Source organism: Mangifera indica, chromosome 5, assembly GCF_011075055.1.
Source record: "Mangifera indica cultivar Alphonso chromosome 5, CATAS_Mindica_2.1, whole genome shotgun sequence".
Classification (NCBI taxonomy): domain Eukaryota; kingdom Viridiplantae; phylum Streptophyta; class Magnoliopsida; order Sapindales; family Anacardiaceae; genus Mangifera; species Mangifera indica.
The window spans coordinates 15,832,720-15,844,102 of NC_058141.1; the positions used below are offsets into that span (position 1 = coordinate 15,832,720).

The 11,383-nt window shown below is 32.1% G+C and overlaps 2 protein-coding genes across 4 annotated transcripts; both read right to left on the bottom strand.

Annotated features, from left to right (window-relative positions):
- Positions 1-889: 889 nt before the first annotated feature.
- On the bottom strand, positions 890-1,946 carry LOC123217462 (CASP-like protein 1F1). Its single transcript, XM_044638500.1, has 3 exons — positions 1,676-1,946; positions 1,472-1,595; positions 890-1,313 (listed from the first exon to the last, which is right to left on the bottom strand). Exons 1-3 carry the CDS (start codon positions 1,873-1,875, stop codon positions 1,092-1,094), a joined length of 546 nt encoding a protein of 181 aa, XP_044494435.1. The 5' UTR covers positions 1,876-1,946; the 3' UTR covers positions 890-1,091.
- A 3,917-nt stretch (positions 1,947-5,863) lies between these two features.
- LOC123216744 lies at positions 5,864-11,380 on the bottom strand. 3 transcript variants are annotated; one of them, XM_044637299.1, is made up of 6 exons: positions 11,010-11,380; positions 8,513-10,148; positions 8,132-8,383; positions 7,549-7,629; positions 6,444-7,004; positions 5,864-6,085 (listed from the first exon to the last, which is right to left on the bottom strand). In XM_044637299.1, exons 2-6 carry the CDS (start codon positions 9,770-9,772, stop codon positions 6,029-6,031), a joined length of 2,211 nt encoding a protein of 736 aa, XP_044493234.1. In that variant the 5' UTR covers positions 9,773-10,148; positions 11,010-11,380; the 3' UTR covers positions 5,864-6,028. The 3 variants fall into 3 exon arrangements, with proteins under 3 accessions (XP_044493234.1, XP_044493233.1, XP_044493235.1); XM_044637298.1 differs by having other exon boundaries at positions 8,513-10,202; XM_044637300.1 differs by lacking the exon at positions 11,010-11,380 and having other exon boundaries at positions 8,513-9,354; positions 9,435-9,641.
- Positions 11,381-11,383: the final 3 nt, after the last annotated feature.

An 11,383-nucleotide genomic window follows, 5' to 3' on the forward strand; every position in this document is an offset into this window, starting at 1 on the left:
AAGTCAGGAGAATGGATGAAGTAGTCTATCTGAATTATTGCTAATGTATAATTAATTTTTTTTTTTTTTATAAATTATTCATAGAAAAAACAAGAAAGATACAATATGTCATTTTAGATGATTAAAGAGTAAAAGTTCAATTCAATCTATCAAACACATTTGAATGTGTTTTATCATGTAAAATATTTATTAATTTCATAGTCAATTTGGTGGTGGTTGTTAGTTTGATAAATAAAATCATCATTCCAATTAAATTTTCATTACCTTCTTTTGAAGTAGGCATTTTAAAGTTAGTACTAATCATTTTCTTTACAAGTTTAAGTGAAAGGCTACAAACATGAGTATGCTAAGGTAAACTTAAATAAATACACAGATATTGTATTATTATATGATTAAATATAATTTTAAAGTATACATATAGTTTTATTGTTTTTATATTACAATTTGTATAGGTTTTATTTTCCTTTGTCTCGATTATGTGGGAATGGATATAGTGACTATTTAATTCCTAAATATACATGCATATCAAGGCCAATGTTTGTGTTTTGACATTAGAATTGTTGTGAAAATTCATATCATATTTTTTTTCAGATTATGTATTGCTTCATGAACCACTTATACACCAAAATTAGGGAGTCAAAACTGTTGAAATTAAGATTTTGAGCCTTGAGTCACTGATATGTCCATGACGCTGGACCTGGATCCTTACCATGTTGCAGATCAAGCAAGATTAGTTAAGAAATTGAGATCGAAGCTTTGTAGGGTTTAAGGTTTAGAGTTGTTGTAACCAATTTTGCATGAGCCCCAAATTCCACATCAAGGGTTGCTTACTTTTGTTTGAGAATAATGGGAATTTTTCAAACTAATATCCTCTCTTTTTTTTTAATTCCTTGGAGTTCGTATTCGCCTGAAGAATACAAGCTTATTGCCCTTGTTGGTTGCAGATTTCTTTACTTTCTTTCTGGGGCATATCAGAAAAGTAGCTTCACAAGCTACAAATTACAACAAAGCTTCTCGTTACAGAAATATTATGATAATCTTCTCTTACTATTTATTCTATACGTACATCAAGTGGCACTACAAAGTTGTGATTAAGCCTGAATTTGTGTAGAGCTGCGTGCTGAGATGATAGTGAGAATCATCATGAAAAGGAAAGAAAAGTAAGAGAAACTGAGAGAGAGTGTAATTTTGTTACAAAATTTGCCGAAATTATGACAAATGGCCGTCCAACCGCTGTGTTTGTTGCCATGTCGACCAATATATGCTTCTGCTGTTGCGGCTGCAGCCGCAGACATCAACAAGCTCATCATCACCTGCCACATTCAAATTCAAAACCCCACAGTATATAAGAAGTTTCTGAAAATGAGTTCAAATACTTACTAGGAATCTCTCTCGATCTTTTGTCTTTTCACATCCGAAACTGATTCTAAAAATCATAATACAAACTGTTGAAGAATTAAGCAAGACATACCAAATCGTGAATAAACAAGAAGAAATATTTGTTAGGGCTTGAGCCTTGTCGAACAAGGAAGAAAACGTAGAGCAAGGAAAGTATTGAACAGCCACATGCCACAGCATTTCCCCCAATAAAAAACCTGAAAAGTAAAAATGGAAAAGATTAGTAACTTCAAGTGAAACAAAAAGGCCTGTAAATTTGTTGTATTTTTCATCTTACTTGAAAGACGTGGAATAGCTAGATTTAGCTTCATATGGGGTGCCAAAAAGGACAATAGATTGCTTTGCGGTGCGCATCGCAATTGCTGCAGCTAATGCAGTGCTAATGGCCAAAAGCCTCAAGAAAATTTGTGCAAGATTAAAAATTCTTAGCGTTTTTAGGGGCGGGCTCTCTTGAAACTTGGCTCTGGAGCTCTCCATTCTGAAAGTTTTGAAGACAGATAGCCAAGAGTTGGGGAAAGAGTGTGAATTTATGGTAAGTACTTATAGAAACATAAGGCTGAGGAATCTTTCTACATAAGTCCACTATATTATAATGATGATTCCTTCCAGGTGATTGATCTTCTCATGCACGGCCTTTAAATCACGCCTATACCAATGTTAGGCAAAAGAATAATAGCATTTTAGGTTAAACAAATTATCACACGTATGCTTATATCATGTCCCTTACTAATGCATGTAATTTTTTATTTTATTTCAAAAAATTAAATGACAAGTTTTAGAATTCGGAAGACACTAGGATAAACTTTTTCTAAATAAATAAATACAATTTTGAAATAACGATCACATACACAACAAACTTTGATTAACAAATACAACAATTATAGTTTTATCATCAATTATGAATATATTTATACTTTTTATCTTTTATAAACAAAAGATAGGTTCGATTGCCAAATGTGCTCTAATCATTTAAATCCTCTATAAATATTTTCACAAATATGTCTTTTGAAATATTAGAAAATGAATTTACAAAATTTAGTCCAAAATCAATCATAGTATTTCTTTTACTTATTTATATTAGCAACGAAGATAAAACTTGGTTGCTTTTACTTCTAACTAATTGAATTCATGGAGTCAATTGCCATTTCTCTCTTTTGGACAAAATGATTTTCTCTTAGGATGGCCAAATGAAATAGAATTCTGCGTCTTCATGGCTAAGAAACTTCACCATAACCACCAACCATTCTGATGGGTTTATTTTGAGTCACTTTCGCTATATATCATCATTATTTGTGATACAATTTGACAACTCTTTTTCAAACCTAAAATCATCATTCCTTCGACATTATTGAGTTGGCTTTGGCTTTGCATTTGCTTGACTTGACTACCATGATATTTCTATCGGAACAAGTTGCAAGTGTGCTGACTAACCAATTCTATCGCAACTAACATCAGTACGTATATTGAATTTGTTTCGTCTTACGTCAGATGAAAGGTTAACTAGTAATTACTTCAGAGGGCCGTTTTATTCCAATTTTTGAAAATCATCTTCGTAATTTATCTTTTATTTTTTTTGTTTAGTTTATTAATAATAAAATATTATAGTAATATTTTATTACCAATACTGACGTGACAGATAATATAGGTGGTAATCTGATTATCACCTTCACCTTAGGTATTTAAAGATTACTAAGATAATCTTGATTTTATTATAATTATATTATTATTTATTAATTTTTTGAGACAAAAATAAATTTATTTTTAATTAATATGACAAATAATATAAAAAAAATTTAGAAATAATTATATTAAAGGGCATTTAAGTAAAATAATTTATTATTAATCTTTTATTATCTTTAATCAAACATAATAATTATTTATACCTACCAAATTTTATCAAACATAGTAATCATTTATACCCAACAATATTTTAAATAATTTATTTTTAAGGTAATTTTTTTATTTTGATAATAAAACATTACCCAAACCAAACACCCCCCAAGTGTTTGGGGCAAGTAATAACAACTATGGTAATTATTATTATATAATTTCTCCCGGTGGCCATTGTCATAAAAGTGAAATTAATTTACAAATAAAAAATAGATATATAATATTTGAGCAATCTTATATATATTTATTTTAAGTATACAATTATACACATATTTATATGTGTTATCAAATGATTAAATATTATTTTATTTTTAATTTAAAATCATTCAATCATATGATAACACATATAAATGTGTATATAATTATATACATATTTTAAATATATATCATTTTATTAATCGATATGCTTATTGGTATTAGCATGTGTTTATCATATATTTAATTTTTCTCACCATTAAAAAAAAACTCAATTACCTAGCAATTTAAAGGAATTTGGAAAAAAAAAAAGATGAAAAATGTGAAATGACTAGAGAATTTTTAAATATACTGCCACCAAACATTCAGTTTTTTATTATAAAATACTGTATTAACTATTGGGTTTGGATCACCCATAATAAATTGACCTGATTTAATTTATTCTAACTATTAAGAACAGTTAGTATAAGGAAATTACTGACAGTTAAACATCTATTTAAATTTCTAAACTACATCCCCAAAGGAAGGTGAACACAATATTTTACAGAAGAAGTTTTATTTTCTTCCTCTCCACACATAAAATCAAAAATACAAGCCAAAAAGAATGCAATGTGTGAGCAAATAGAGTTATAAAAATAACTTATGTTGACACCTCGCGCCATATTCAAATAAGTTTGTCGTAAACTTAAAGTCAGATACGTTAAATTATGTTTACTATAATTTACAAAATTTGATTTCATATATTTAATTGTTTCCAACACTAAATATAATAAGAGGCGTTTTTCACGTTATCAACAAGCCATGATCTTGAAGAACACCCCAATTGATAAGGGTTTAATCACTATGTCCCACCCAAACTTTGATGTTATGTTCATACCCTTAATGTTTGGAAATTTGATTTTTCATCCATCCATTGAAGTCATACTCATACTTTAGTTTTAAAGTCTATTTTGTAGTTTACACTACATATAATAAAATTAATATCACTTGAACTCATAATAGTTCAAACAAATTATATTTTCATTCTTTTTTCTATTTTTCTTTTTTAAATTTTCTCATTAATTAAATATTGGATTACTGTAAACATTTTGTTCATAGGCAAGATTGTGAATGTCACCAAAGATAAATGTTGTAGGCGAATCGATAAAGAGAGAATGAAGATAACTCTATGTCTAAAAAGAATTCTTTTCAATTTAATAACGAATCGATTTGATTGTCAAATTAGAAAGATTGAGATAATTGTATGCTTTTTATACAAATTAAATCATTTGTTGAAAGAAATAATTTCATTTGATAATTAAGAGAATATGTTGTCTTTTTTTTTTATTGGACGTCGTATGCTATATTAGTTTTCTTGTCATTTTTGTCATAGGTAAAAGTAGGTATAGGGTGAAATAAAAAGGGCAGAAGAATAATTCAATTGTCAAACAAAATTGTTTTCTCCAATAAATGATTCAATTCTTATTAACCTCGTAAGAAGAAAGTTGTTTTTTTTCCTCTCTATTTTTTCACTTCTAGCAATTTGAGAATTTCTGAGTGCTTGATGAATCTATTCTGATAGCATGGTAACCTTTTGTCAATTTACTTTTTTGCCTACTTACCTTCATATGACTTTTATTCAAGCAAAAGAGGTGAGATGACCTAAAAGACAAAGAGTTGGAAAAGACAAACATTAGATGAAAAAGGATACAGTCCTTCAAAGGGTGAAGGGATAACATTGAATTAGGACTCCATAACTAGACTTTTGACATAAAAAAATGAAATGGTGCTATTCAAACTTTTCTTTGGCTTTGGATCATGGTTTCTAGGATAAACTAATAATTTACAATAAAACTTAACAGTTTAATTAAGAAAAGTGGACGACGAAATTCAAACTTAAAATACGGACAATTGTAATTTCATCAAAGTTTGGGTGGAAAATGGCATTTGAGCTTGACATGGAGGAATGATGTGTGGATGACTAACAAACAAAAAAAATTTAGTTGAAACTCATAATTAGTTTCGTTTGACCCCAACTAGATCTGTGTGGACTTTGAATATCTCTTTAATAATAGAAAAACTAAGAAGCGTTGAGTCGACCCAGGTGGTTTTATAAGAACAAAACTTCGCCTTCAGATTTATCGTCTAATCGTCTTCCTGCAATTCTCCAACTTGACCCATTTGCATTTATCGATTGTCAAAGATTATATACTTCATTGATTTCATTGAGGTCGGTTTTTCAGTAGACTCTAATTAGAATCACCACAAATTTTATGATGAAGCACAATATTCAATCACCCAACTGACATTTTGGACAATTTTTTTAATCACTTAGAAACTCCTTATTTGTCCACGACAATTATTTTGTTCCTTTCTCTTCTTTTTTATGAAGAGAGCAGAATGAAAAAGCATTAAGGATCATGGATCAATAAATTAATAATCTAATTATGTACATATAAAAATGGGTTTCTATCCAAATCTGAGAATAAGATGTGAAGAAATTGCATGTACAGATATTTACAGAGGTGTAGAAGTAGGTTTTGAGGAGGAGAGATGGTGGGCATTTTCAGTTGCTGATGTGGAAGTACTTGGGATCCGATGGAAAATCATATTCCACATGCAACTGCAATGTGAAAACAGCATTCCCGGGTTAGATAGATTGAATGTAGAGATACTTAACAAAACCAAATCTGAACACTGACAATCGCATTTGTCACAACCTGGCGACTATAAATCTAATTTCAACCATGAAATAACCAACAAAATCATGAGTTGCAAGTTATAAGAACTTCTGTATTAGGCAGTAAAACTACCAAGTAAATGCTTGCAGACAGTGGGCTTATATGCTAGATCAGATGTTCATGATACTCAGGCCTATACACAGCATTTGCAGTCCAATGATAAGCAGATTGAAGCAATCACATAATTCAATCAAAATAAAGATTGAGACAATTAGTAGGACACAAACAGAGACACAATACCTTGCCCTCATCAGAATCTGAATGGCGTTGTGGGAATACCACTTTCATATCATTATACAAATAAAAGCGTCGCACTATGTCACTGTCCTTTGGTGCACTTAAGGGATCAGATTTGCATCTCTGGATTGATCTTGAAGATCTTTTTGGATGGGGGCATAAAACCCGGAGGTGAAGAGCATAGCGCAGAACACCAGTGCCAGTATTGCTCTTGTTGACTTTTAAGGGACTATTTACAGATTTATCCTCATTTCCAAGGAATGAATTTGAAGAGCTGTGGTCCTTCCCACCTGAGTTTATATATTCACAAGACTGGCAGACAAGATTTCCATTATAGTCAGAACCATTTGTTTCAATCTCTTCCAGACCCTCGTGTGGATGCCTATGCATGATATCAGGTTCATTTGAATAACCAAAGTCTCCACTAAAAGGTGAAGAATGACTAATGTTTGGAGCAGAAGATGGCTTGACATGGTTTTTTACATCATAATCTCTCAATCTTCCAATTCCAGGTGTAGAAGTTGGTGCAGAAGAGGCTAAAGTGATCCTTTGGCGGATGAATGTCTATTTAAATAAACACAAGGTTCAAAGAGAAGCTTCAATTGTAAGAATCTCACTTTAATCCAAGAATATAAACCATTGAAAAACAACAGAAAGCTCATTGCTGCATAACACTAAATCATAAAATAGAAATCCAATCCATGATTTAGCTTTACACATCAAAGATAACAATAGGTTTGTTTCCCTTTTGGGGGGACTCTTAATTTTCACTTACATCCTATTTATATCACTTTGAAAAAAGTGAAAATAATGTTACAAGCATCCAGATACAAGCAACATAGATCGGAAAAGCCAATTCTCAGCTGCCACAAAGAAGTAGCACAGTAAATTTTAGCCTCCCTCCCATACTGGCAATAAAATTTTTTAGATGGTGCATATAAATGACACAAGGTACTAGTTGCCACCAAAAAATTTTTCTCTAATTATAACACATTTCTATAAGCTTCATACTTTTCTGTCATTGGTAAGAAAAGTAGCTGTATATAATAAGATGCAGGAGAAAAAAAATATGTTGATGAAATGCTAGAATCTATTTTTCCTTTCCTACCTTTGTACCAACTGGCATGTCACTCAAGTCATAGTTGCAGAAGAAGGTGTGAATAGGTGTCTTTTCTGGATTGCTAAGAACCTGCAACCAATTCAGTCTGTCAGTGTAAGACATTGATCTATTATATATATGTGTATCTTTATTTTCTAGTATGTTTTTAATAACTTAGTTATCCAAATACAAATCTATATAACAACAGGCAAGCAATATCTTGATGTTTATAAAAGCATGAGCAGATAGAAAGTATGCATACAAATAGCAATGAATCTTTGAAAACTATTCGTTCCTAAATGCTATTAAATCTATCTTAATTAAATGTTCTCTCCGGCAGAAAATAGGAAAGGACAATGAAGGAAGAATTGGTAATAATACATGTGCACAAGCGATAACCACACGAAGGCATGAATACATTATAACATTGAGCTATCAATAACATTTCCTAATAGATTGATATAAGGGCAAAAATTCTTACAGTAACGTAATTTAACCTATAATACAATCCACTGTCCAGATTACAAAGAGAAAAAAAAATAAAAAGACGTATTTAATTTGATCACTAAAAAAATCTTGACAAATATATTACCAATTGTATGCACCCTTTCATAGGTATACGTAAGCGACTCTTATCTGCTTGAGGGTCATCAATGCTAAGGCTCCTTCTCATTTTTGGGCCTATAGAATTGTTTGTTAATGAATGTCCACCAAGTTGTATTGATGAATAATATAGCAAGTAGTTATCTCCATCGATACTATTTACAGAAAATGGAAGTTTCTGTGATTTCACTGAGAAATTTCCCCCAGTCACATTAAGAAAAGCCAGGAAACCATCAATTCTCTGAACATTAGAGATGACAAAAAAAATTATTAGTCTATAGACATTGGGGAAAAGTAGAAAGGCCAGTGAACATGCCATGAACCAAACAAATTTTCATTACCAACTTAAATCACAAGTTAGAATGCTAACCTGACTAACTTTTCCAGATAATAACCGACCAGACAACAAAGACTCCTCAAATGAACCAACCAAGGACCTCCTATCTGCCAGTCCACTGACACTTCTTAACAATGTGACACTTTGAGAGGTAAGTTCTGAAGCCTGACCCCAATGACATTCTGAGCCAACAACAACCTCAGGAGTGAACAGATCTGACTTTTTCTGCAAATAATTAAGATCTTCAAATGATTTACTTGGCATCCTAATATCCTCATCTTTTTTGGAAGATAAAATGCCAGGGAAAGTTCCATCAAGTGACAGCTTCATATCCTTCAAGGTTATATAGTTGTCATCTAATTCTTTATTTACATCTCTGCAACCACCTGAAGATTTTATTCTTTCAGGGAATTTTGGACCAAGAGGAGACAGAGACAGAGACATGGAAGGTGATACCTTGTTTTTCTTAGGTATAGCTATAGCACCAGTTGAAGACCTCACTTCCGTTGCTCCAGAATCATTACATCCAGATGAGGATATATAATGATTACAAGTTTGCCAATCCTTGTTCCCAAGGAAAGGGCCATCAATGGAAAACTTGGAGTTTTCTCCACAATTACTGACAGGTGAACTTTTCCATTCTGAAAAACTAGAAGTAGACCAAATTGGAGAACTCAAATGATTGGAGTCGCCAATATGAGCTTTCTTATGCTCTTGCGAGATAGGCAAATGATAGTTATTGTTTTTTTCCAGGAAAGCACTCTGATAAGAACCGTCACCAATCTCCAGAGCACTACCATTAAAATGATCGGGGAGAAGCATTCCACTCAATGGAGACAGTACTCGCTTCCTGGCCAGTGAACCAGTGGCCTCAGCTGCATTAGGGGATGAAGACTGTTTTTTATTAAATGCTGCAGAATGGGAATGCAATGCCTTTGATTCAAAACCCACAAACCTGGGGATAGATGTTTGAATATTCTGCCCACTTTTAGGAGTGAGCCAGCCATTCTGTTCCATGGACCCATTATTCAAACCATTTATATTTGATCTGCCATCTTTATACACATGCAAAACATTTGAATCCTTTGGAAGCTCTGGAATGATTTTCCTGGGGTAATCTCCGAAAGAGGAGCACGGAAAATCTATCTGCATTCTATTGCCAACATTTCCTCCATGCATCCCAGCTAAATCACAACTACTCACATTAACAATTCGTGGTGTTTGCACAAAACTGCTAAGCGACACAGTCATTTCCTCAGCAATACCACCAGAAGACACCTGAGGCAAGCCCATCTCCAAAGTTAAGAGTTCTTTCAAATGTTCAAAAGGATCCTCCCTTAGTTCTTTATTATCCAATCAATTGTGATATATTACTTGAAAGCATCTTCCTGAATCAATATCATTTGATGCCTCCACGAACCAATGGAACTCGAGTTTCTTGATGATATCAATGGCATTAATGAGAATTTAAGTTCAGTTGCCAGAATTCCCGGAAATATTAGTATGTTTGCCAAAACTAAAGCTAAATCAATGGCAGAGGCTTGTACTACCTATCTACCAAATTCAATGCCATCTCAACTACAGATCCTTCTTCAGATTATGCACACAAAGAAAGCCAAATCCAGATGCACAAGACGATAGTAGAACATCATTTGTTGTTCTCTCAGCTCTGAATCAACCAGCAAAGGGAAAAGAGTGGTTCATGAGAAACCAATGAATTATCCTGGACATATAGTTACAAGAACCAAGCTAAATGATTTTGCCACCACAAAAAACTATAGACAGAACATAAATTATACATCCACAAACTTGATATGTTTTCAATTTTAAAACCAATTAAGCACACAATCCATAATCTCCCTAATTGAGCTTAAGTAATCTTCTTGAAAAAAAATTAACTTACAGAGAAAAATAATCATAGTCAGGTCGTCCAAAGGAGCGCATTTAAAATTATTTGTAGATAATCCATAGAATTATAGGTTGTTCTTTTTTTTTTTTTAAATAAAAACCTCCAAAAAAACACAAATAATTTAAGACCGATGTGATCAACACCAATCCAGAATCACATTAATCTTAGCAAATAAAAGCCAATGCCTGAACACAATCAAGAAGTAGAAAGAAAACTGACGACAGAAGCACAGATTCAATTGTCAACAACTTCTCATCTTCAAGATATGTAATAGAAACAGAAAATAAAATAAAATAAGGCAACTCTGATCATACAAAAAATAAAATTTTCATCACCTAACATAAGAAAAAACTAAGCTTAAGCTCAATACGAGTAATTTTTTTTCCTCAGTTTTATTCTTCATTTATCTAATATGAAAAACCAAAACCCAGAAAAATATGCATAATATCGAACCCAGAACGAAATTTCTTTCTTTGTCCCAATTCCCAAAAGAACCAAATAGATAACAGCAACACACATCCCCAGAACTTAAAAATCGCAACTTAACAAACTATATCGATGACATCGAAGCCAATCATCATAAGTTTAATCTAAACAGAACCAAAAAAAAACAAGACGCACCGTGATTATACACATGAAAACAAACAAACCACCCTCAATTCAAACTTGCACGCCTCTAAAAAAAAGAAAAAATAAGAAGAATAAGAAAGGCAGATGGAAATTCAGTCAAAATAGAATTTCTTCTTTTTTCTTCTACTGCGGGCGGCTGCTGCTTCTATTGTTTTTACGGTTCCACGCATTTCCATAAAAGACTATTATTTAGCTTTGTTTAATTATTTATTATATCTTTTTTTTTTTTAATCTTCCTAAATAATCTAAATTTCTATCGCTCTCCATAATCTATATCTTTAATTTGTGTTGGGCGTTGGTAATTTGCTATGAGCCTCCCATCCCACGTTGTAAAGACATTGTGGGTCACTCATTGCTTCAGCAGA